Source organism: Scaptodrosophila lebanonensis, unplaced genomic scaffold (assembly GCF_003285725.1).
Source record: "Scaptodrosophila lebanonensis strain 11010-0011.00,11010-0021.00 unplaced genomic scaffold, SlebRS2 tig00000096-arrow-pilon, whole genome shotgun sequence".
NCBI lineage: Eukaryota > Metazoa > Arthropoda > Insecta > Diptera > Drosophilidae > Scaptodrosophila > Scaptodrosophila lebanonensis.
The window spans coordinates 2,841,786-2,869,081 of record NW_022060567.1 but is presented as its reverse complement, the minus strand read 5'-3'; the positions used below and the strand labels follow the sequence as shown (position 1 = coordinate 2,869,081).

Below are 27,296 nucleotides of genomic sequence, written 5' to 3'. Positions count from 1 at the left end.
TAAATTAAGTTCTCCCATCCAAAGTGAATCGAATAAAGCTTAACTGCAATCGACCACAATTGGCGTCCAGACATACTCGTATATACGACTATACTATACATATGTACTTGTGTATAAGCGAGGCGCACACGAAGCATTCGAAATGACTAACTAGCCTTGACGGGAAGGGGGTAAGTTGCATTGCATGAGTAGAGCTCTGACTCGGAATCGTTTCCAGGGTCCTGGAGATCCTTGAGTCTCTGGCCACCAGCTGCTGTTGCTTGGGGGAGGTAGTAGTTGAGGCAGGTGCCGAAATTAGCGCGATTTCCGCCGCAAGTTTTTGGGTCTAGGCATCAGGCAACTTCTGCTTAAAAGGTATAGGTAACTAGACAATAGCAGCAACAGCAAGAATACCAACAACAACAGCAACAACAACAACAACAATGGGGGCCAGTTTGGTGAATAAATGCGACCAACTTGCTAAATCACCGAAATCCGCATCTTTAGCATCTTAACGGCCAATTTAGCGCGTTGCAAGGGACGGAGCACCAACACCAACCCAGGCAACAATGGCTTTATATAAAGGACAACAGCAACAACAACAACAACAGAAGCAACAACAAGCAATAAGACAAAGCAAGAGACGGTAATAAAAGATAATAAAACAAACGTAACGTAGAGTCTGTGCCATATTTCCAGCGTATTTGCAACTTGCTAAGCTTGTTGATGCTGTTGTTGTTGATGTTGTTGTTGTTGTTACTGTTGAGATGGTGTTGCAGGCAACAAAAGCTAAATAAAAACACTTTTGGGAACAATAGACAGTCGACAAGGACTGCGCTGGGCTCCCAAAAGCGAAACGAATGCGTAAAAGCAAAAACTTTTGCGTCACTTCAGACGAACCGCGAGCTAGAGTTCCCCCTCAGGGAGAGAGGGGGGAACAGCAAGAGAGAGAGAGAGAGAGCGCGAGGAAAGGTATGAGGCGGGGAATAGCAAAGGGAAAGGGGAGAGTCTTGGCGGTTGCTGGTGTTGTTTCTGCGCGTTACAAACGTTTGTCATTCGTTTGTCACTTGTGGCCACATCCCCAACTCGACTTCCAATTCCAATTTCGTCTTCATCTTCATGCTCCTTCCATGTCCTTTTCGTGACCCACTCAGCCTCTTCATTTCCATCCACATGCCAACACATACACCTCGGCTTATTGTTTAATTTTCCGTACTGCAACGCGCCATTACATCGCAGATAGAGATGAAGATGATGTCGACATCGACGTCGACGTCCAGGTGCTTTTGTTCCAATCCCCGTTTCCCAGACACACTCAATACCTGGCAGTTGCTGCGCCGGAGCCAGCTTCCTTTTCATTATGCCACGGCGAAGCCATTAAAGGCCAAGAGTCGCACTCCCAAGCTCTCTCAAACTGAAATGTTCATTTATACTTGTATTTACATTTTGAATTGTTCACCGTAAGAACTTACCCATCAGGACACACATGCTGCTTAGAATTTGGATCAAATTCCTTTCGAATTTAAGGTTCTTCTTAATTATGCTCGTATATGTTGGCGCTTCAGTTTCAGATTAAAGGTCCGCTCTCGACATGCTAATTAAGGAAAAGATAGCGTGGAGCTAAAAATACTTGTAAATGATTTAATAGTTACAGTCTGCATTTGTCCGTCTGCTTGTCTAAATGAACGCCAGAATGGATTTTCTCCAGAGCCAAATGAAATAGATGTGTCGTTTTTTCTCCCATAAATAAACAAAATGTTGGTTTGATAAAAAATTTCGTATGACTATCCTTTACAAGTTCTAACAAATTTATTCTAGTTTAGACAAAAATTATGCTATTTCTATATTTGTAAACATGTATTCTTATATTAAACATAGAAGAAAAAGTTTAGACAATTGTTTTCTAAAATGTAAACTAAATAAAAATTCAACATATTCAAATTTAAGATCCCGAAGTTCATTAACATTTTAGCTAAATGATTAATTGAATAACTATTAAGGTTTTAAACCCATTATTTTCTACTGTAAATCTTCTCTTAATTAGATCATGTTTCGAAGCATTTTCAACGTCACGTGGTTTCATCATTAAAAAAGGTGAAATGCCATTAATTTTCCAGTCACCAGATCTATAAATATTATGATTTTATATTTTCAAATAGAAATTCTTTTCTTCTTTTGTTTTAATTTTTCTCAATCTTCGGTTTTACGTATATATTATGCCTTTTAAATTTCGCTTGTGGTCTTAATTAACATAATTCGACATTTAGTTGATACGACGGTATATCTTACAATCTATATATTTTAAAAATACTTATAAGTAAAGTCCCAAAATACAGAAGAATATTTTTTGAGCCTTGAAGAAAATATTTCCATTTTGTTGCATTTTAAGCGCGACCTTTTTGAAAAAATGTTGTTGCATACTTTTAGGTTAGGGTGTCTAAAATTATATTCGTCTGACTGCGTTTGTTTTTGTACAATAAAATAATCACTTGATGAGCGCATTTTGTCCCAAACTATTAAAAGCATTTTAAATAATATGCATTGCTATTTAAAACGTACAAAAGACTCCATTAATGTCTTAAGTAATCTCCGGCCTAAGAAATCTTCGGCATTTCTTAGTTTTGCCACAAGGACATTTAACCAGGCTGTAACCAGGTTTCATGAGAAAACCAATTCATAGTTTGTACTACAAGTATATTGGCTAATTGAATATGAATTCGAGCTAATTGGAGGTCAAAGGAGATAAAACAGGTAACAGGTGTGGCGGTCTTGCTGTTCGCCTATTCTTGTTTAAACGAATGCTAGATGAGAACATATTCAAACATTATATACATAGATGTCTTTAATCGGAGATTTTGTATAAAATAACAAAAATGTGTATTCAAGTAAAATAAAAATAATTACGAAACAAATAAAAAGCAAGAATGGAATGTTGGACTCGTGCGGATCCGTCTCTTACAGAATTTATGTATTTAAATAAGAAATTTGTTTTTGAATTTTAAATCATATTATGCATATGCATATTACGAATATATGTAATAGAAAGTTTCCAATTTGCATGCCGATTTATAACAATTTTTTTGTTAGTAACTGGCTGCATTAAAGTATTTGATGTCGGCTCCATTTTTCGCTATAAGTAGCACAGTGTGTTGATTAAAAATTTGATAAATCAAAGTGATGTTGAGCTTCAACCACGTATTGCATCAAAAGTTTGATTTCAGTCCATGGAGGGGTACGGCAGAATATCGGTGCATACAAACGCCTAAGCGCTTCATTAGCTGCGTTTTTCTGCGGGCGGCTACTGCCATCGTCATGACCAACGCATTGGTAATGGCATTGGGTATTGGGCATTGGGCTCTGCCTTTGGTTTTGGCCATGGCCATAACCGTGTTGATTTTCACACGGCGCCGCGTGAAATTAGAAATCAACAACTGGCGAGTGTTGGGGACATCTCATTGCAAGCCCTCACTACTGTGCGTGTGTGTGTGTGTGTGTGTGTATGTGCGTGTCTGTCTGTGTGTGTGTGTGTGTGTTGCACAAATCAGTTTTGATGCATATGCTGTTGTTGCTGTGGTTGGCTCGCATTGCGACGCGTCTGCCGTTGACAGACCAAATTAAAATGTTGGACTGCAGCTGCCAGGGGTCTGTCGTCTGTACATACGAGTATGTGTCTCTTATGTGTGTGTGTGAGTGTGTCTCTGTCTGTGCGCCGACAACAGTTAATGACCAATTTGGCAGGCTCAGCTCAACAGCCAACAGCTGGCGCACTTCGCGTTTGCGATTTCCGGCCTTGTAGCAAAACAACAACAACAGCAACTCCGAAATGGAGCGCATTCTCATTCATCAGACTTTTGTGCGATAAATCTGAAAGTTGTGAAATTGGCAAGCAAACAAAACAAGAAGCAGCAAACAAATACACCGCCGATAAGAACGATTCATACGTATACGGCTGGAGAAAGCCAAACAGCAAGGAAAATTCGATTTTCTCTACAGTGTCGGTTATTTTACACTCTCGCAACATAGAATTACAGTAATAAGAACAGATTTTCATTTCAATTAGGAGTATGCTGTAAAAATTAAAATAAAGTCAAATTCAACATTTTGGAAATGATTCGCAGACTTGGATTTAAATCTGATGTTTGTGTTGACTTGTTTTCCCAACGCAAATATAGCACCACAATGTTTAAATTTGTCTTAACCTCATATTGATGAGGTTTACATTAAGCAACGAACGATTAACTATTTTATTTTATTTTTTAAGAAATCTACAAATTGTGCTGCAAATTTCAGTCTGAATGTTTTGTCAGCCCGTCTGCATTTTTTCTCAGTCCCACAACATATTGATGAAATAATAAAGTAAATAAAATAAAATAATAATAATGAAGAATCAACCAACTCCATCTAAACTATTGAGATAAAAACTATCATATGTCATATATTAAATCAAATTTCAGATACATGTGAAATTTGATTTAAATCGGTTAAGTAGATTTATATAATAGACGATTAAAATATATTTTATTACAATAAAGATATATAATAATATTACGTTATAGTTTCATAATTTATAAATTGTAGCTTAAGGCCACTGAGCTATAGCTTGTTCTTACTGTTCGTATGTCGATTTCACATCACACAGGAACACTTAATAAATAAATAAATCATTTTAACTTAGAAAATAAGACAGTCTCAAAAAAACCTATACAATAATGTTTATTAATGCCTCAGACACGTTGCCATTTGGCCAGCTTTGGGCCAATTTATAGCAACAATTGGGGAGTGACATAACAAACCTAACAAACTAAAAGAATAGTCGATACTTGTATATGATAAGCATAACTAGACAAATTGTTAAAATATGCCGTTCTTACAGATTAAGTTTATGAAGATTAGAAGATTTTAGCTCCCACTTGCTTTAGAAAAAAAATTAAACAAACCAAATGTATTAAATTGTACATGAGAAAGTTTCATTATGCAACAAATCGGCTAATGTAAAGTATTAATTAGATTAATTACATATGAATAATGAAATCATTTGCAGAACTTGTAAATTGATGAGCACATATCATGATTTTTTAGCAGTTGCGTTGGAAAATGCGAAAGAAATGCATTTATTTATAAATAAGTACACTTTCTGCAAAAGCTGAATAGCAATTCTCTCTGTCCCATGATGTTAGCCTAGCATAGCTGGAATATGGCAGTTGGCCGTGCGCTAAGAGAAGAATTACAACATGTCGCATTTTGTTAAATTTGAATAAATTTCGAATTCGTTTAAATGTTAGAAACGCGTTCTGCCCAAATTTGCTTTGTGATTTGCCAGACCTCATCCCCATCCCCATTCCATTGTTTGTCCTGTTGTTGTCAGTCGTACTCGTAGCTGTTGGTAAAAGTTTTGTGCGTGTGCCGCCACCGCAACAATTAACTTTTAAGTATGCCATTTCATAGATACGCCGCCGAGGCGAACGATACAAAAGCGGCATCAGATACAAGCCGCAAATATGCCTCAGAGCGAGTGTTTGTCGCTGTCTATGCCTGCCGCTTGCTGAGAAATAATTTCATGCAATTTATCATGTCACTTGCAACAACAACAACAACAATAGCAGCAACAACAATTGCAAAGTGTGCGCTCGATTTCCGCTTCCGTTTGGCAACCATAACGAATTTTTGCATAAATACACAACAGTTGCTGCTGCTACTGTTGTTGTTGTTGTTGTTGTTAATAGCCAACCATTTATCTTCTTTAATGAAATTCGCAAAAATCAGTCTACAACAAGTTGAGGTTGTTGCTGTTGTTGTGGCTGTACACACATTTTACTGTTATTAGCCACAAAATGCAATTGTTACGCCGCTTAGGCTCAAGCTTCAACTCATCTCAGCTCATCTCGCTCGACTCTGGAGCCACTCGCTTTGCCTGTCAACCTCAAATGTCACGTGCCCTTCCCCACCCACTCCCCCTCCCCCATCCCCCTACCACTTCCACAGTGCTAGCAACGTCAATTGTATTCATAGACGCGCGCGTCACGTGCGCAATTAAATTGACGCATTCTTGACGGATTTGTCCGTCATGGATATGGATGTGGTCGCCGCTCCCTTTTGACTTTTCCTAAAGACCAACTGGGGAATTGGCACAAGCCACTTGCCAACGCCACATCCACTGCCACAGCCACTGCCACAGCCACTGCCGTCGCCGTCGTCCTCCACCCGGAGTGTTGACATCATTAATCAAAAGAATTTCTCTTTCCCTTCAGTTTTGTGGTTGAAAATTTTCAAAGCTTTCCTTTTGCTCCTTTTTTGTTTGGTTATATTCTTACTTACATATAAATTCTTTATTCTTGTTGATGTTACTCTTAGCCTTGTTGTAAATGTTGTCGTTGCTGTTGTGTCGAGCCTTGTATTACAAATGAAGTCGCCTGTTCATCCAGCCTATGGAATGTCAATGCAGCTTAGCCATGTTGGCCGGTTCCGGCAAAGAGAAGTGTACAAATGTAACTGATGTAACAGATAATGCGTATCAGCTGCATTAGTCCATCGATAGCAACAAGAACATATACCGGAAAACTCCTTTAATGGACAACTCTTTTATCCGGATACTCTCATCGGCGGACACTTTTTCTAAAACATTCGATCGGTGTATAAAGTATTTAAGTATCCCCTTAACCCGACACTCCCCTTGGGCGAACAAATTCCTACAATAATCGAGTACTACGTTTACGATCTTACAAGGGAGAATGCTACAGTCGAGCAAGCCCGGCAGTGAAATACCCTTTGTCTTAGCAAACTTCCGCTGTTGAAGCAAAATTGAGAACTTTTACTGGAATGAAATTGTTTCGCTAATAACTTTTTGATAGGGAAATATATATAAATTAAGTATGTAAGGTTTGGTTCATTGAAACAGACGGACGGCATGTCTACATCGATTTCTCTAGTCAGGCTGCTTAAAAATGGTATATATGCTTAATGTGGTCGGAGATACTTCCTTCTCCCTGTTATATTCTTTGCATAAATCTAATATACCCTTTACTCTTCGGGTGCAGGGTATAAAAGCTATCACGTGCTTCAAACACGCTATATGATGAGTACATTATCAATACTTATCAATATTAATAAAAACTTGATATATGAGTGTAGTATGTACAATGAAAATCTGCAAATGAAAAGCCCACATTACGATTTGCTTAAAATCTATGATTGAAATCCATCACAATTATTATTATTTGTATAAATATTCGCTGAATTACCTCCGTTTCAGGGCTTTAAGTCCTGTAAGCCATAGGCCAGTCTTGTACATTTCAGGAGTAGTAGTAGGCCTGGGCTTTTCAACATGTGGCCTTCTCTTGCTTCCAAAGAAACTATCTGCTCTAACTTTGATGGACGAAAGTCAGAGCCTTTCACTTTACCAAGCATTTTATATATATGCTGTACTATTTACAAATCAGGCAGCTAAACGGGTCATAATATTGGTCGAATAGTAATTGTAATTGCTTTGTGGTTTGCCAGCCCTCTTGTTTGTACATTTTTGTATTCAGTCTGAATTTTGATGAATGCATACATTCTATCAAAATACAATGCACTGGTTATTTGAAGCTGCTTAATTTCGTTAAACTCCATACATTTGAATTAAGTCTTAGGCAATCATTAATGAATTTTCACACTAAGCGGAACCAACTTGTCATCACTGATATACAAGTCTATCCCCAACCTTCCCATTCTTTATAAATAAAAAAGAGTTTTTGTACTGGCAGGAACTTAATTTTCATAAAAACTCCACAAATTTAACAAACACTTCCAAAATACAAGTATATATTTAAAGCAAAAGTGAAGCAGTTTTTGATCCTTATGGACTTGGCTTAAGCCGTCTGTCGATCGCATTTAAATGGTTGCCTATGGCTTCCCCAGCTACCAGATTGTTGGCCGTGAAGTTCTGATAAGTAATTGGTTAGCAGAGCTTAATTCATAATTTTTTTTTTTATTTATTTATTTATGTCAACAAACATTGACTGTCGACATACTTGTAGGACATATATAAAAATGATAAAAAGCATCTTATAAGCTAGAAAAGCCTAAGAGGGAGAAATCTAATCAAATTACAATAATATCTAATTAACGCATCCGACCCGGTGGCGCCTATTTAATGTCTATTTTATTCATTAAAATATGTTCTTGCTGTATATATTATATTTTTGTGCAGGGTTATAAGTCCAGTCCAATTTGATACCAAGGGGTCTTTTGCTTGCTTCTGATTAAGTGCATTCTCCTGAAGGTGCTAAAATTGTATCTATCAGTACGTGCTTTACAGATTAGGGATATTCCTGAAACATTAGTTTAGTTTGCATCTTCAAGATTTGATGTTTTTTATTTTTTATTCTTTGGTATAAACGAAAAGCCCGTTTTAATGTGAATTGCATAATTTGGGGGTGCTCTTCACTAACCTTACCGTTTTCTTGTTCGACTTCTTCAGAATACGTCTGCCCCCACATCTCAGCTGCAAAATGCATAATAGACCGGACCGTAGCTCTAAGGAGCTTGAATAAGTTCAAGTTTTCAGAAACTTGGTACTATTTTGCGTTTTCCAAGAAATTATTGCCAAGGGCTGGCATGTATTATTTATTTTCTACGGAACAGAGAGTCGAATTGAAGCCGGTAGTAATACGAATGTAATATGTTTACTTGAAAACGCACCGATTTCAATGAAACTTTAAAATAAAGTGAAGCAAGACCAAAAGAAAAGTATATAAGAGTATTGTTTGTAGTTGTTGGTCTGCCACGCCTGCTTTTGTCAGACTTAGCCTTCAGGAAAGGTTTTACAAAAGTGTTAATTTAGAAATAGAGTTAAATAATTGAGAATCGTTTCCTAGCAGGCTTCGATTCACATGCCATAGTTTCAAACAACATTTTATCAGTGCACAACAAATTCTGGAGCTGGAGCTTTCATTTTTTTTTTTATTCAACAAATCTTTTGTTTGTTTTTGGAAATCGGAGCTGTGCAGGGACAGCAAGACACTTTTAATCAAGAAAGGTTAGTCAAGTACAACGATCAGCCATGCCAAGTGCTGCGAAGTTTAATATTTTCCCATCTTCAACAGCGTTGAACAAATAATATCAGAAAACTTGAACCAGCAAGAAATTTCAGTTCAAAAGCTACAGTCAAGAGCTCCATAAAATTATAGAGCTCTGCTAGAGCCATCCATGGATCTAAGCCGCGTATTGAAAATGTGAGTATCGTTCTATAACCCTCTTAAAAAGTGTTGTTGGAAAACGGATTGGGGGGAGCCTGATGCGGCGTACACCAAAAAACTAAACATTTGCATTAGGCGGCCAGGCCGCAGAAACCGCCAAACGGCCGCAAATTCCGGACGGGCGTGAATTAAACAAACATGACCAGTGGAAATGCAAATATAAACAACAACACCGAATGTAGCGCGTTTAAGCGACATTAGAAAGAAATATTGGGGATGCGTGTGGGTGTGCTTGTGTGTGTGTGTGTGTGAAAGCCCCTCTCCCCTCCTCTCACCATGCTCTGAGGCAATGGCCCGTCCAAAAATAAATTTGCGCAAATCACAATGGCAATCGGCACCGCAAATCGCGTTTTAAGCCCGGCGCGCGATTAGTTTAATTGCCAACACCAAACAGAAGGACGAGCGTACAGCTACGCAGACAGACTGGCCAGCAGACGGACGGGCAGACCGACAATTCCAGACATGAGGGTGAAGGCACTGGCCAGGCGATTGCAGTGCCGGAATATGCATTTGCATAGAGACGCGCACAGGACATTAGGGGAAAAAGTATTTTGACTATTACTCTTACTATCCATTCTTACTAGCCATTTCCATTTGACCATCTCCCCGTTAGACACTTGGAATTTTAAAAATAATGTGTGTATCAGGGGTATACGCGAAAGAAGTGAAACTCAATGATTTTATTGGAATGATTAAGTTTGAGTTCTTTTTTTTAGATCAGAGCGTTTATAATTACTGTACATTTGGCTTGAAAAGCATGGTAAGAAAAGGTGATCGCTTTCGGTTATCGATTTTAAAAAGCGCTAGAAAATAGCTTAAAAATTCCTATAAATAGCTAGAAAACCCGCTAGAAAAACAATTATAAGTAATTAGAGAAATATTACAAAATCTTCTAAAAATCCGCCAGAAAATGTCTAGAAACCCCAATAAAAATATATAGAAAACCGTAAGAAAATGGCTTGAAACACCGCTTTAAAACCAGCTGCAAAATATCTAGAAATTCTATCGTCACCAGTGGTTGCCGATCCAGATTTCTATTTTAAATTAAAACAAGTTGAGAAGCTAAAGACAGGTATCCCGACTTTGAAATACTCTGTACAAAATAACTATGCGTTTCTATGCGTGTATGTGTGTGTTTGTCTGTGTCTGTGTATGTCTCGTATGCCTGTGCAAAGCAGTAACAACAACAACAGCTGCGGGCAGTGCTTGGTCGTATGTACATATATGGCTATAATTTCCTTTTAAATAGGCCTATCGTTATGAAACTTGACATGCTTATAATTACTAACTGGTAGTAGGTTTCGAATTTCAATGAAAAATTCCAAGAAATACAGGAGTTATGGAAAATCAGTGATTGCCGGGGATGGAGAGGAGGGAAGGAAATTCCAAAATAAACACTTTCTGAGTATTCAAGTAAGGCATCTGGGACTAAAATTTGAGATATAGGCGATTATATGAATGGAAAATCGGGAAAACCACCATAGGGTGGAAGTGGGAGGGGGGGAATCAAAAAAATAAAACAAACTCCTATAGCGTACACACATGATCACACATCTTTGTGAAAAATTTGGTGTCTCTAGCTGTTATAGTCTCTGAGATCCAGGTGTTCATACGGACAGACAGACAGACAGGGCTAGATCGACTCGTATTGTCATGCTGATCAAGAATATATACTGTATATACTTTGTGGGGTCTGATACGCCTCCTTCTGCCTGTTACATTTTTCAGCTCGCGCGAACCTAATATACTCTTGTAAAAATTCTTTGAAAACCCCTGGCAAAAAACCCCATGGATTGGCGACTCTTAAAAATTAAGACCTACCAGGTCTTAACATACATAAATACTATAAATAATAAAAATAAGAAGGCAAATTAACTGCTAACGATTATGACTTTATTTTACATTAGGAGCGTTGTGAAATATGAACATTTAGAGAACACTAAGTTGGTGTTTACATTTAAGATTGTACCGTTAGGTTCATGAATGCTGATTTTTGATTTAATTTGAAATGCAGTTGGCTTACATTTCCGAATGGCCCGTTAGGATCCCAATTAAATTCACTTTAATCACTTAGATTCTCCACTATTTTGTATATTTGCTGTTCATTTATGCTCGCCAGTTATCGTGTCATTGGTTTCGTTACCGAAAAGGTTGCCCATCCAGCATTCCTTCATATAAGAAGTTTCACTTAAAAACAAAACAAACAAATTTGTTCATTTAAACGGGCACTGGGTGCATACAGAATGGAATAATATGCTTTACATAATCGTATTGGAATAATAATTCGGATCTGCCAGAATACATACTTATAACAGCTAGTGTAGCTTCTGGATTGCTCGGTGCGCTCGCCGCTCGCTTAATGCGAAAATAAGGATTAACCAATGAAATTTATAAATGCCACTGCACCGAGGGTCGCCGTCATCGTCGCTTCGTTGCATTCGCAAATTGAGTGCATGAATTGGCCATGGCTTCGGCCTCGTCCTCGTCCTCGTCGTCGGCCACGGACTCGGCATTGGGCTCTGAGAGTGTTGGACGGACAGACATACAGAGACTCTTCCTGGCAGCGGCTGTGCAATCTATTTTGGATTAAATCAAATCGAAATAAACGATTTTTAATGGCCGCAGTGGCCCAGTGGACACACGCAGCAGGCTGATAGCGGGCAACGTTCAGCTGCGTGCCACAGTGGCAAAAACGAGGTCATTAATTATTTCTTCAAAAGGCAAAAGATAAGCTCAATGGCGGTCCAGCGTCGAGAGTCGAGACCGTGGCGGTCAAAGCGGTCAGGGCGGTCTGCGAAATTAACCCCGAGAAGCCCTCTCGCACACACAAACACCCAAGCACACACACATGAAAACATGGAGAGCAACACACGCATTCACGCATACACACGTACACATGCTGCAACGCATCCTCGCATCCTCACATTCGCATCCTTTTTTGCGTTTTGTGTCATTAGCTTAAAAACCCGTAAGCGGCACCGTTGGTTGCTATGCAAAAAGCATGGACAGTGGTCAGTAGACCACTATACCGCTCTTGCGCTCTTTCGCTCGTCGACGGTTGCTTGTGGCACCAGCAGCATGTGGCACAAGATTAATTAATCTTCAAGGACTACTCATTGTGTTTGTGTGTGTGTATGGGCCCTTGCACAGGCCATTTCGGTTCATTTAGCATTTGCATGAAAGCTGGCTGTAGGCAAATTAATTTATGGCCCCAAAATCCTTGCTTGCCGCTGGGAGACACTGACAAGCGAACTTCCCTGATATGGGTTGGCATCATCGCAAGGATACAAGGATTCAGTCGAAGTAATCAGGATACTAAATTACATATTACACATTCATATCTTATATGAAGTTTCGTATACAGGTAGTCTCTATTATTATACTTATTATTTAGGGGATATTTTAAATTTAAGTCAATTTGGATTTTGGAAACTATCAATCAGCCTTTCCATGGTCCTCACATTATTTGATTTCATATTTTAGATTTATTAGCGTACCGCCCCTGCTTTGTACGGGTATTTAACAACAATTTCTAAAGTTATAAATTTTATAATACCCACATTTTTTGCTATGAGTTTCTAAAATTATTATACATACATACTTGTATGTACTATAGTTTGGATACTATTATTTAAATGATTTTTTGTTGTTCTTTTAAAATTTTTTGTTTGGTTCTTTATTGTGTCAGATCGTCTCTGTAAACGATATTTGATGTTATATTATTTTGAGGTAACAATAAATAAATAAATTGATTTTGAGGAGCTCCGACCAGCGATAGGCGAACGCACAGTTGGCCATGAGTAAAACATTCCTTTCGTATGTCGATCCCTTCTAAATCTAATGTTTGGCTTTTAGACTTTTTAATAGTTAACGAGAATGATATTTTTACTGGAAATTAAAGCCGTTTAGATGGGATTGGCAGATCAGTTGGCATCATCGGTATCCTATATAAAAATTATAAAAACATCTTATAAGCTAGAAAAGCCTAAGAAGGAGAATTACAATTATAATAATATCTAATTACCGCTTCCGACCCGGTGGGGGGAATATTTTTTTGCCCTACGGCTAGCTGTGCCCCGTCTCACAGCCAAGTGTGGTCAGAGGCGTCAATAGAAAAAGCTTAGAATTACTTAAAAGCTAATTTTAAAAGGAAAAAAAGTGAGAAAAAATTGGAATCTCAGACCATCAATCAATCAATATGGATAATGGACTGTGTCTTCGATATTAGTCACGGTGTCGATCGATTTGTGATTTATTATATAGTCGGGGACTTTTAAATAATATTGTTTTAATATTCAAAGCGACATAATGTTTCGAGGATGATTTTGTTCAGGAACTTTTTAGGTAATTTATTGGCGTTTTAGTAAGGATCCCTATTTTTACCCGGGGATAGTGTAGCTTCCCAACAGTGAAAGGATCCTTTATATTGGTCCAGTAGTTTCGGAGCCTATTAAATTCAAATAAACAAACAAACAATCACATATTTCTCTTTATAATATTAGTATAGATATAGACTATGTGATTAGAATACACATTTGGCCTCTAGAATCTAAACAGAACAATATTATATAGTGTACATGGAAACATGTATGTGAATTTTTGCTGAGAGAATCTAATTGCCTACAAATGTGAAAAGAAATCCCGACTGGGGTCTCATTTATATTTGTCATGGTTTTTGCTTTTATTCTTTTCTCCTTTCCTGTTTTGGTTTCGTCGCCCAGGCTGCAGGGTATTTATTTTGATTATCCATTGACATTCATTTCTATTTGTTGGTTTCTTATCGTAAGCTCCCACATTAGGCGACATCATTTGTTGCCCATGGGCTCGGCGTCTAATGCCCACAAATGGCCATAGCTTAGCTTATATCTAAGCGAGCGAGATGTGTTGTTGAAGGGAGTCGTCCTTCTGGACAAAATGACAGTTTGCCTCAATTTTGAAGCTGGCCTTTCTTAAATTTTTGTTACAAATAAACACAACACCCACCCAACACAGATGAGCTGAAATGCGCCACAACTGAGACAACATTCCTTAAATATCTGCTCCTGCTTTGGGAGCTGCGCAAAGTTTTGTGACCGTTTCATATAATAAAATATTTACAGTTGATTATTTGCGCAGGTTAATGCGCACACACATGTGTGTGGTGTCCTGTCCTGTCCTGTGCTTGTTGTGTGCTTGTTGTGTGCTGTGGCAGTGACATTAAATAGAGTGAAAAAGTTATCCTTTGATGCGCTGCGTGCGTCTCTAATTTATTAGCTCGGATATGTGAATTATTGTCTTTGTTTCCACTCCATCTCCACCCCTCCTCTGAGCCAGTGTCTGTCTCCGCCTCTCCACTCCGCAACTCTTTGCCAACTGCGACTTTGATTAGCGAGTGGGATGGGGGGAGGCGCAATGGGACGCCAAACTTTAATGGGGCTATTCAGTAGATTTTTTGTTGTGGGAAACGGCATTTTATTCGCGTTTTTATGCGCTATATTCGCTAAGTTTGCACATAAAAGCCGGCAGGAAATGCGCTCAAGCAGGTAAAGCCCATGCTTTTCCAAAGGAGTGCGGAAATGTGCGCGCTGTTAAAATGATTAATGACGTGTGCGTACATGTATGTTAACGCCTCCCGCATCGACACACGCACACACACACACACACATAAGCACACAAACCACGTACGCATATGAGCGACAGATGTTGTTATAAATAACTAGTAAGAAACGTTATAGTCTATTGGTGTTGAGAGACTACTGAATACTCTTTAAGAAGCTATTTATTGCGGGGCTTTTTTTTCTATAATCATTAGTCATCTTTTAAAAATGGCCTCCGACTATATTATTTTCTTACAACTAATGCCAATTTAAGACAATTTGCTTGCATTTAAAAGATATTTTTAATTTCCAAGTAGCTTATTAATACACGTAGATTAACACATTTAAAATCTAAATAAAGTAATAACAATAATCAAAAAATATCAATGAAGAAAACAGGAAAGAAGCATAAGAAACCAGTTTATTGCGGTCAGGAATCTTACAATTTGATTTGATTATATAGTTTATTAAGAAATTCTTTTTTTAAGCCAATTTTAATATTTATTAGGTTTAGCAATATTTATAGGGGCTAATTTTGAATTTGATTGAAAAAAAATGATTGCTTTATCTACTTTAAGACAATTAGGTTATACTTATTATTAATAAGTATAAATTAGTTTTTCTTTTCATTTTGTAACTTTTTTTATAGCATTATTATTTATGTATGTCGGGGCTATTATTCATAACATAAATAATTCTCAGGATATTCGTATGATAAGAGGTTTAATTTAAAAACAAATAGGAAAAAATGGTTGCCTGTGGAAGCTACATGAGACGGTTAACCAATTCCGATAAAGCTACAGATTATAAGCATAATAATATAAGCATAACATTTTATTCTTCTTCATAATCAAAAAAGTCATTATGCACCAATCAGTGCTATGACAGCTATATAAAATAATGAGACTATATATGGCTTATGTGCTTGAATAAGACAAATCTATATATAAAGATTTGTGCCCCAAGCTCTGTTATGGTTCAATACTTCGCGGTGTCCATAATAACACTTTCTAGACTTTCTAGTATACCCTTTCACTCTTCGGCAACGGGTTATAGCAAGTGATGAGGCACCATTTGTGCTTTACAAAATCTTATTAAGTATATACTTTGATTAAAAATGGTACTAGAAACAACCAGACATTATGGCTCGACTATATATATTTTGATTTTAAAGTTTTCTCTTCTATATTTTTAGTCCGATTTATATTAATTATAATAATTGAGATGTCAGTTGACGTGTTTGGGATTGATCCTTATGACATTAAACTAAAGAGTTAACGAACAATCACAATTCTACATAAGGTAATGAGAAATCATGCAACAGTACTTCTCCTTCTAATGTCTCTTTCATGCACTGAAGCGAAACCACGTTGTCTTAGATATAATTTCATTGAAAATAGTTGACAGTCTTATTCTTATTTGTGGTACAAACATTTCGAAGCAGCTAATATGCCTCTACTTGTGTACTTTTTAGTCGCAGGGCATAGCAAGCGTTAAGGCGATGTTTGAAGGGAACTTGGAAATAAACATACACACAGAGAAGACTTACTTAGGCATGCATTTGCAATTTATTTGAGCGAGAAAGTGTGTCTGTTGTGTGTGGTGTGGTGTGCTGTGTGTTGGCGGTCTGTTTAAGCCACATTAACGTCAAATCAGGCGCATAAATTGCGCAAAACGCTCAATTTATTAAACGAAGCATACTTTTTGGGGCGTCTTGCAGGGCGTATGCTTGACAAGTGTATTCCAGTTAATAAATGTCGAAATCACTTGTCTAAGCAACTTGACTAGGAAGCCGGGCCTGAGGCTGAGGCATCCTTTGCCTATGCATAACTTTATTGCATATTTAATGGCTTTCGACGCCTCGCCTTCGACAAAGCCAAATAAAAGAAGAACAAGAAACACAAAAGAGCAAAGGAAGCAAAAACTTGTTTATTATGCGTGGCGGCTAGAGTGGCAATTGGCAATGGGCTTGCCATCGTCATCAATCGATTTGGTATTGGCGGATTCGGATTGAGACTCGGATCGGATCGGATGCGGATTATGCAGGGCGTGAGCGACTCAAAAGCAAAAGCAATCACAGTACAAGCGCCATAGCGAAACTCATAAAAATTTTAAAACGTTTTGTGTTTTGTTTTTGCTCCTTCGCTCCCTTTTTGTTTGTATGAGTTTTTCCCCCTTCTCTCCTTCTCGCCCTTACTTGCAAAGCAAACGACGTGCCAGAAGTTGTCTTGTGTGTGCGTATGTGTAGGTGTCCAGGGTGCTGTTTTTGTTGCCATCGCCATCGTCGCTGCTGCCGGTGCTGCTGCTCACGAACATGAGCACTCGTTAAACGGATGAGTTAAAAGTCAAAAGCCCTAAAGGATTTTGTTTGAATTGCGGTCTCGTTGCGTCTGTCGACATTCGACATTTGTTTGAGCGAACATGCATATATATATGTATACCCGTACACTGTACGAGTATGTGGGTATGGGAGTGGGCTATGTGTATGTTTTATTTAAAGTTTATCTCATGCAAGCGCCTTTTTTTTATTTTTTATTTGGCACAGAGCAGCCACTTGCACGCTAATTTCGCGCCAACCCTGTACGGAAAAAATATGCGCAAAATAAAATGCACAAAATATTTCTTCGGGGCGAGCAGGGATCATAACTTAACGAAATACAGTAAAAGCTGCAATTGAAGATTGGCATTAAGCGCTTGAAGTCCGTGGGCTGTGATGTAAGGCATTGCCCATCGAATGCAAGCTTGGAAAAATTATTTACCCTGTACCCAAACGGGAAACGCACATACTGGTTTAGTATGTAACGCACTGAAGGAGGCTTGACAGACGCCTATGTTATTGATCGGCACATACATATTTACAGTATGACTGGACGAGTAGATGTAGCCATGTCCGTCTGTCCATTCGTTGGTCTCTCCGTCTGTCTGTATGAGCGCAAGGACCTCAGCAAGTACAAGGGCTAGAATAACCAAACTTGACATCGAGGTTACCCTAAGCCCCAGGCAGATCAAATTTGTTTTTTTTCTCCCACTCCTCCACTATTAATGATTTTCCATAGCTCCTATAATTCTTGAAATTTTTGAGTCAAATTGTGTAATGTATTTTTATTTAAAATTTAATTTATTATTTTTTTTAAAAATTAATTCAACATTTTTAAAAAATGTTTTTTCCTTTTTTGTGGGGTACAGGGTATTTAAGAGTTGAGCCCGCTCGACTCAGGCATTCCTTTCTTGTTAACTGTAGACTGCGGAAGAAAGGGCGGAGATCAGTGTGTATTTCTACTGCCTTTGGGAACTAAGAACTATGAGACAGGTCAATTGACCGATTAGCTTTATAAAATTAACAGAAATGCTGAATTATTAACTTCATCGGAAAATTAAACTGAATGAGTTCCGTATATATAGTAATTAACATTGTCAGCTATGTTTTCAAAATATGCATCAAAACTTGGCTTGAACACTTAGTCATATATATTTTAACAGTTGCTGTTGTCGTATGGGGGGCTTACTGTAAAGGGCTACTTCCTGTAGAGCTGCTCCTCGTATCGCCTTCCATTTCAGGCACGTCGCATTTCACAGCTAACAGCATAAAAAGTCGTGTTGAAAAATATTTGAAATAATTGCAAAAATGCTTGGCCCTATGCTGCGATACTCGAAGGCGGGATGCGAGTTCTGTTTGTCTTACATGAGCTGGCAAGATTTTAAAGGCGTTGGGGGGAGATATGGCCAGTACGCGTACTACGTACATGGGTATAGTGCTCATAATGCCAAGCACGTTTGAGAAAAGGCTGCAAGCTGTTTAAAGCGAACCAGACACGTCCCACATACACACACTTATGAACAAAGTCGATATCAGGCACCTCTATATTAATTTTCAAACAAAACATCAAAATGTGTAATTTGAAACAAAAAATTAAGTATCCAACTTCAATGATCTTTTTCAGCCACTGACGTTATCAAGATGAACGATCCAACTATTGGATCCTCCTCGCCACACTGGGCTTGTCTGATGGCAGCCGGACGCATACCTAATGGCCGTAAGTATCCAAATAATAATGATGTTAATAAAATTAATAATAATCACTTATTTATTCAATTTTTTTATTTAATCAACAAAATATATGTGTATGCACATAAGTGTATGTACATAAGTATATATAATTACAACTTACACGATGAGAAATCCTCGAATATACACTACACAATATACACTGATGTCCGTTAACGCCTCCGACCTATTGGGAGGATTTTATTTGCCATCCGACCAGCTGTACACCGATTCATAGCCGAAGGCGATCGAAGACATTAACAGACCTAGCACGTTAAAAAAGGTAACAAAAAATAGGCAGAAAGAAAAAACTTAATTCTAATTGCCTAATGAGAAACATTGGAAGGCAGCCGGTGGGAGAAAATTTATTTGCCAGTCGTTCATATTTCCCGGAACTAATTTTAAAGAACAGTTTTTATAGAGTGGATAGAGAAAGATGGTTCTGTATAGAGTAGTGGAGAAAATAAATGGGAAATAATTTTTTGTCTTTGAGTCTTCTTCTGCAATACTCAGCCCTTGGAGAAAAACTACACAACAAACAGTTTTACGGATTGTTAGTGCTGCTAGAATACGTAGAGCAACCGTCATACGTTCCTGATGCTCTTTGGTGCGCTCACCAAACGCATTCAAGGATATGACCTATCAGTAAAGTGTATAGAAGCTTAATTGTATAAGGGTCATTAAATTCTTTGGACCAACCTTAAATGAATCCAGGAACACCCGAAGCCTTATTTACAGTCCTAGAGATATGAGGATTGAAGTTCGATTAAGAATCAAAAAGTACTCCAAAAATAATAATAATTATAAGAATACCAATTTTTTGTGGGGTGGGAAAATTCCTTCGGTTCATTGGGATCTGATCATTAAAAACCAACCTAAGGACTCACTTCTTTCCGCTTGAATTAAAAGCACAGTAAAGAACTGCATTTTGAATTTCCACAATCTGGTGATTTATTTCTTTATGTGATGGTAACCATATCGTAATTACACCATTGGTCTAGGTACAGCCACAAAACGTTTGTTCATACCATTCTAAAAATTCCTGCTATGGTCACTATATAAAAAAGTGTCAAGTCTTTAATGATTATCTATTACATTATATTCTGGCCGTATATTTATAACATAGAGTCTCTGCATGAACTCAGATTTCTTCACACACTTCGACTACAGCGTATAAACAAACAACATTCGTATAGAAACTATACATTACATGAACTTCATAGTAAATAAGTAGTATTATTGAAGAGGCATATCTATGATATTTAAATTGTGCCTACATCCTCGACCATTCCCAGATTATCAACCAGAGTATCCACAGGGAATAGTGGAAAACAATGCATTTACGGCCATGCCGCCTAATAATTTAGGCTTGCAACAGCAACCACAGACATCGGTGGTTGGACCATCACCATCACCAGCACCGGCCACTCAGCTGTGGCCAGTAGCAGCACCTTTGGCAACCTATTCGGGACTGCTGCAGCAGCAACAAACACAAGTTCAGCAGCTTCAAGGACGACTTCAAGCGCAAACACAGCTACAACACCCAATACAACCGCATACCCCCAAATCGGAAATACCGCTTGGCGGCGCTTCCAGCACTGCGCAATTGAGCGGAAGTCGTGTGCCTGTATCCGTGCACAGTACCGTGCGCATGTCCCCATATGCACCTGTTTTTTATCCCATGGGCTCCAACTATGGCACAACCTCGCGTTCGAGCGCACAGGAGCCGCCCGTGCAAACAGCAAGCGCGCGATCGTGTAATCGGGAATTCGATTATAATATTGGCCAACACAGTTCGCCAACACCCAGTTTGTTTGGTTTGGACAACAATGAACCAAATCAGAATAGCTTTGGGCTGGGAATGAATCTTAGGGCACCGTCTACGCCGACCGGCGGCTCTGCAAATCGTGGTGTGACCCTTCAGGGCGAGTCCCTGCGCGAAGCTTGGCGTGAATCCTGGCGAGAATTTCAGCTAGACATTCAACGTGAGCGTGAACGTGAGTCCGAATGCGAACGCGATCGCGTGCGCGACAGTGAGCGTGAATTGGATCTTGAGCAGGAGCGTGATCGTAATGCATGGATGGAGGACCTCAATGAGATCCAACGTCTTCCAGTCCCACCATTGGACCAGTGGTCTAGCTATAGCAACAGAAACAACAGGAATCAGTTGCTTTCTATGGAGGGATCAGGACTGTCAGAAGTCGCACAACAGGACGAACCAAATCATCAGCACTATCCTCCTCTAGACGATTTTGGCACTGACCTCGATTTCTGTGGCATTGCGCGTGACGAGTACTTGGGAACGCTGCGTAATTTAGTGATACGCGCCAACGACATGCTCCTGCCGTTGCTGAGGGGGGGCTTCGCCAACCTGACAGCCTCACAGATAGCCGCCTATACTTCGGCTATATTGAATGCGCCGCCTTTGCATCCAAGCCTGTTTATGCCAGCCGTAAGTGTGGCGTCTATTTCGACTAATCGGCCAATGCCTGACATGTGTCGGACTCATTTCCAGAACATTCCTCGACCCTGGCTGGATAATTGGGAGCTACCGGCTCATCATCCACAGAGCCTCACTCCAGAGGATCTAGCGCGCATTAATGTGAGTAAATAAAACCATGTAGTACACCGCATATTTGCTCCCGTGTTTGTTGTCTTTCATATTTCGCATGCAGGGTATACAAATATATATAGTATGCAATTGGATATAAGATGGGTTTAAAAATGCTTAAAAGTTCTTCCCACAGGAACGTCCTGAAATGTCCGACGGCAGCACACAGACCGAATTTCGTTGCTATTGCATGCAGCCTTTGGGGTCAGCAGCCCGTCCGGCAACGATCTATGATATAGGTCCTCGCATAGCTCCGCCGCCGCCGCCTCAACCTTTTGGAGGATGGTGGGCTCGCACCATACGTAAGTTCTCTCATGATGCGTATCTTAGATCTTATAACCAAAATATCCCAACACATAGCTGTGCCACTGCATCCGTTAGGCGGACCTTTACGCTTCCCTGAACCAATTCCCAATGGGAGTGCTGGTCCAGGACCCAGTGGTCCACGTTACGGTTTCGGATTCAACTACAATGCCCCAATGCCCTGTCGCTTTGGGCCCATTGGCAGTGGACGTCCAAGTCATCGCAATAAAATGAAGACTAATACACAGCCACCGGTGCATCCAGGACAAGCGTTCCAACCATTTCAGCAATCACTGCTGCCGCTACCACTACAGTTTCCGCAGCTTCCTACGCTGCAGGTGGAGCCGAGGTTGCTGTCCGAAGCTCAACTGCCATTAAAGTCAACGATGGACGGCAATGAGAAAACCTTCGGAGACATCGAGGAGATCATTACAAATTCCACGTCAGTGCCCCAAATCGGTAGTGAGCAGGCAACTCAATTGGATCGCAGCAGAGACACTGCCAGCACAGACTTGAGCACCACCCTGAACAGCAGCGACAGCCATAATACGAAACAGATCAAGAATAACACATCAGAATCAAATATAACAAAGGCTCCAAACATAGCTATAAAGCCGTCCATTAAAAAAAATAATTCAAGCAGCAGTGACACTACAGATATTGATGCTATAAGGCTGCCCATTACAAGTGGGAAAAGTGGTAAACTAAATGAGTCGAGAGACAATGCTTCCCGAGACAGAGATAGACGTGCCTTATCCCATATGGATTCTTCCCGGAACAAAGACCATAATTCAAATAAAAGTGAACTCTTGCAAACACCTTGCAAGAGCGAACGCTCTTCTAAAGTCCATAAGAGTCGCCACGCTAAGGATCGCAAAGCTAGCCCCACAAAAGGGAATGCTACTCCTTCAAGAGTGAATAGCTTAAAAAAGAACGCCACTTTGGATCATATTTGTGGCACTCGCTCCACTAATACTAGAGCTTCGGCAAATTTGCGAAAAAGTCGTACATCGAACTTCATAATCGGTTCTAAAGCGGACAATAGCAATGGAGATTCAAGTCCAAGAGTCGAATATCCCATAACAAAATCGATAACAAATCTTACGTCGAATACTCTCACAAATACCATGGCTAATCCGAGGAATAAAACCTTGAGTGCAGGTCTAAAGCCCTATGAGACATCTGATGTGCGTCCCACCACTGGAAAGAACAAAAAGAATGGAAGCACAAGCCAAGACAGCCGCTCAGCACTAAGATTTGAGAGTGATGATCACGAGGGTATGCTACTCAGCTCTGCGGCGAAAATGCTGACCGTCGACATAGATAGGGATCCAGAAAGAAACTTTAGTGGCAGTGCGCTTGAAGCCTCAGCCCCATCATTATCTGAGAACGGCTTCCAAGGCAACTCATCCGCCAATATTTTAGCATCTAGTGTCCTTTGTGTAGCAAAAATGTTAGCCGATGACATGGACAATACTGTGCCGAATAATTTGAACACCAATGTGATGGTTAATCCCAGAGTTCTAGTCGATGGTAATATTATTCCCACCATGACTCCGAATCTTAATAATAACAATAAGAGAAATTTGAGTGGAAATGCAAAAAAAACGCTATCCCCGGAAATGTATCCAACACTTAAGACGAGTGAAAACAATTCATTCCTACCGTCTGTTCATTTGGATCCTGGTAGCAACAACATAATGCTACCTCCGGCTGTACATGCAAATTATGGTTGTAAAAACAATGATATATTGGATGCACCACCAAGTGATACCGTCAATCGAGAAGCCAACGTTTCCGGTATCCCAAGCAGCCCGTTGGATTTACTTTGCACTGATATTGCTGCTCCGCTTCCAATCAATTTATTATCGTATGCATCACAGCTACAGGACAACTGCAATACGAACTCATACAAAAAGTAGAAAAAAGCACAAATAACTCTGTGGACTGGAAACATATTGTGACTCGTCTATAAGAACTCTCAATAAACCCAATCATGTCAATATTTACTTCAGTGAAATTTGATGACGAACTTGTCTTCCATGTCTAGTTAATGTTAAATATCATAAACACCGGATTATGCGTACTTCTATGAAAGTAACACAATTTCTGTACAAAATAAATAAGAAAAAATGAAATATATTTTTTTTTCATTTATATCCTTTTATTTGCTACTGAGGATCTAGTTAAACCCTCTTTCTTTTGTCTTCGTTGGCACAGACAAAACTTGGTGGGAGGTATCGGGAGGCAAGTAGGGATTGTGCATCGCCAGCTAAGCACTTTCCTTACTATATATATCTATATGGAACGGAACCCAAATAGCAACTTATAAGTATTCTTACCTGTCAGCGTAAGTCCATCGCTATTAAAGCTCAAATTATTTGCAGTATATCGGCTACGGAGTCTGTCGGCGTAGTCCTGAGAGACTAGGCTATATATGGCTCTGCATTGTTCGGAGCCGGCCCTTGGACGGGTAACACGTCCATTCGTCATTCGTCGTGAATGTAATGTATAATGTGCCATAACTTAAGCGCCCAAATTAATTAAGTGCTGTTCCCAAAAAGATGGTCCTATCTTATCCAGACTCCCTCAACAGATTGTGAGTTTTGTAAAATATTGCATGAGTTTTGGGAAGGGTCGTCGAGATTGCAGGAGCATCAACCGCAGGCTCTTACTTCTGTGGTGTTTGTTAAGATTCCAGCTGAGTATGACATTTCCGGTGTCCTAATGTAAGCGCTGCCATCCCTGCTGATAGGAAGATCATGTGAATAACTTTAGAATGCCGATAAAGTTTTAAAGGTATGCTTCAATGTATTTGATGTTGACCGGGCAATTCTTAGCTAGAATTGAATGTTTGAAGTAATCCTTCTAAGCCTCATTGTTTCTGAAACACCTTCAATTTGATTGCAAAAGAGTCTTTAGCTTTATTTTTGTAGAATTGCATCTACTTTTGCTCTTCCTACTTGTAGATACATATATGGTTTTAAAACACTAATTTTATCCTTTGCTGTTGATGTGAAGTTTGTTAAAGCCCCTTTGCTGTTTTGTTGTGTTTATAATCAGTACCGGAAGTATATAAAAATTCTTGATAAGCCTAAACTGGACATCTCGATTAGGCCATGCTCGTCCGCCGTCTGTCTGTATGAGCACTTAGATATCGAAACACTTCTGAACAAAAATTAATAAAACTTGGCTTAAAGAATCTCTTAGTCCCTAGGTAACACAAGCTTTTTAATTTCCCTCCTTCACAAACACTATAAGCTAAACTTTGAGCACATAATGCTGTACTTCTATTTCCAATTTCATCCAAATCGATTAATTAAATTGCCTTGTGTTTCTTCCTTTTATTACCATACAATATAGCTAAGGAAGATTTTATTTGGTACAGGGTATTTCATAGTCGCCTTTGCTCAACCTTCCCTATTGTTTTTTCCAAGTTGCAGAGGAACGAGATCCGAAATCTTGTTTTGGGCAGTTGGACATTAAAATAGGCCCCAGAAGGGATTGCATAATATTCGTACCTTGATGTGAAAGCCAGATGAGCCATGATCGTGGACCCTTGCAATAAGTTGAAACTTCAGTCCAATGTGTCATTAACAGGAATTAATGTTATTTTCGTTTTTATTGTTAGCAGCAGATCCCTAAGATAAGTATTCGCTTTGGGCCAACTGTAATCAAATTGAATAAAACTAATTTCATTGTTATATTCACTTCCATTTACTTTGGAATCACTTCAATTCAATTTGAGACATCGCGCACATTCTCGTAGCAACTGACATAGCGATTGGGGGGAAAATATTTAGTCGCAAGAACGAAAGGGGTGTACAATTTAATATCTATGTTTCAGCTATGTTGATCACTTAGCAGGGCCCACAAGGGCCGCAGGGCACTTGCGGTCCACAGGGTCCAACAGGTCCGCAATGCGTGTTCCAAGGTGTTGGTGCGCACGGGTAGCAGGGTCCACATTCCGGCGATTCATATGGGCAAGGCGGCGAGCAAGGTCCACAGGGTCCACACGGTCCGCAGGGTCCGTTGGGTCCACAAGGTCCACACGGTGCACACGGTCCACAAGGTGCTGGAATGTATGGGCCTGATGGCATTGTCAAGCCGCACGGTCCGCAATTAGGGACGACACATGGCTTGCAAGGTCCACAAGGTCCCGGTCCGCACGGTCCACATGGTCCGCAAGGCCCACACGGTCCACAAGGTCCACACGGCGGCCCACAAGGCCCGCAGCGTGGCTCGCATAACGGATACTGATTGGTGGAAAAACAAGGCAAGGCACCACATGGTCCACATGGAGCGCACGGCCCGATCGGACATGGTGGGCATGCGGCACTTGGCTTGTAATTGATCGGCCCATTCGGATAGCAGCAATATTCTCGTGGCGGCGGTATATCGATAGTCTGTGGCTTCGGCTGGCACAGTATAGACTGGCAAACTTCTCGCGGCTCACAGACCCGTTTCGGATAGCACACAACATATGGATCGGGTATCATCGACGGATAGTAGATGACACGTGGCTCACGCACCATCTGCGAGACCCAAAGCAGTTTCGGAACTTTTATAACACGCGTCGTGTCCACTACCTTCGGAATGGTGATCTGTCTGCATCGGTTCACAACCATCGGCTCCGGCACTATTTTCTCTGTGAACACCACACGCTTCTTGCATATAATGCGCGGGGGCTGCTGAACTGTTATGCACTTGGGAAATGGCGGCGGAATACGTGGCGCGCATTGTGGCAATGCTTCCAGTTGTGCAGAGGAGTAGCATTTTGGGGAGCACTGTTCGGGAAAATTCGCATATTAATGAAAGGAGAACCAGTCTAAGAAGTTTCTTGTTTTACAAAGCAGGCGTTAACAAGCAATTCTAAAATATAGTGCGACTCTTAAAAATCTTGTAATGTATGCGGTTTATCTGTATCCTTCAAGTGTAAGAAAGAGTATCCACATGTCCATTTATTGGTGGCCCACTTACCTCAAAAGGTGCACAGCAAGGATCACAGGGACTACAGGGGCCACAAGGAGAGCACATTTTGGATTGCTAAAGGCTTCTTTCCGGTGGATACTAAAATGCTACACTTTGTATTTCGGCAAGTTGTATCAGTTTTGTAAAAATCGTTAGAATATTTTAGTGAAAATTTTTTTAGAATTTTTGTACAAAAATTTAGATGCGAGTCGAAACGGAAAGCTCGAGAGTCAAAACACGAATGAAATTTTTACTGACTGTAGGCAAGGAAGTTGACAATATGAGCTGAAGTCTATTTCAAAGTGTACTAAGTTCAGAAAATTTCAATTAGTTACATTCGGATTTCCATGCACTCGAGTTTTTAATCCTATTCCAAGCTCAAGAACATGTTTCAATTGGTAGGAAGTCGAGTTCAAAATTTAAAAATCTGAAAACTGTTAAAGACTGCCTACAGTAAGTATATGAATTTTGAAGCTCAATTTGAAAAAATAGGAAAATACTTTAAGGCTTTCGACTTTCGACTGGTAGCCAAGAGCTTACATTTAAAGCCATTGAGGTACATGAAACACACATCA

General features: G+C 39.7%; 2 protein-coding genes across 7 annotated transcripts; one reads left to right on the top strand and one right to left on the bottom strand.

Moving 5' to 3' along the window:
* Nucleotides 1-23,888, top strand: LOC115627543. 6 transcript variants are annotated; one of them, XM_030523256.1, is made up of 8 exons: nucleotides 1-170; nucleotides 8,967-8,995; nucleotides 9,063-9,191; nucleotides 18,733-18,825; nucleotides 20,132-21,288; nucleotides 21,352-21,438; nucleotides 21,584-21,749; nucleotides 21,808-23,888. In XM_030523256.1, exons 4-8 carry the CDS (start codon nucleotides 18,750-18,752, stop codon nucleotides 23,670-23,672), a joined length of 3,351 nt encoding a protein of 1,116 aa, XP_030379116.1. In that variant the 5' UTR covers nucleotides 1-170; nucleotides 8,967-8,995; nucleotides 9,063-9,191; nucleotides 18,733-18,749; the 3' UTR covers nucleotides 23,673-23,888. The 6 variants fall into 6 exon arrangements, with proteins under 6 accessions (XP_030379116.1, XP_030379114.1, XP_030379112.1 ...); XM_030523254.1 differs by having other exon boundaries at nucleotides 8,880-8,995; XM_030523252.1 differs by having other exon boundaries at nucleotides 8,838-8,995.
* Nucleotides 23,889-25,451: 1,563 nt separating this feature from the next.
* Nucleotides 25,452-26,927, bottom strand: LOC115627587 (DBF4-type zinc finger-containing protein 2 homolog). Its single transcript, XM_030523311.1, has 2 exons — nucleotides 26,731-26,927; nucleotides 25,452-26,537 (listed from the first exon to the last, which is right to left on the bottom strand). Exons 1-2 carry the CDS (start codon nucleotides 26,785-26,787, stop codon nucleotides 25,611-25,613), a joined length of 984 nt encoding a protein of 327 aa, XP_030379171.1. The 5' UTR covers nucleotides 26,788-26,927; the 3' UTR covers nucleotides 25,452-25,610.
* Between the last annotated feature and the right edge of the window lie 369 nt (nucleotides 26,928-27,296).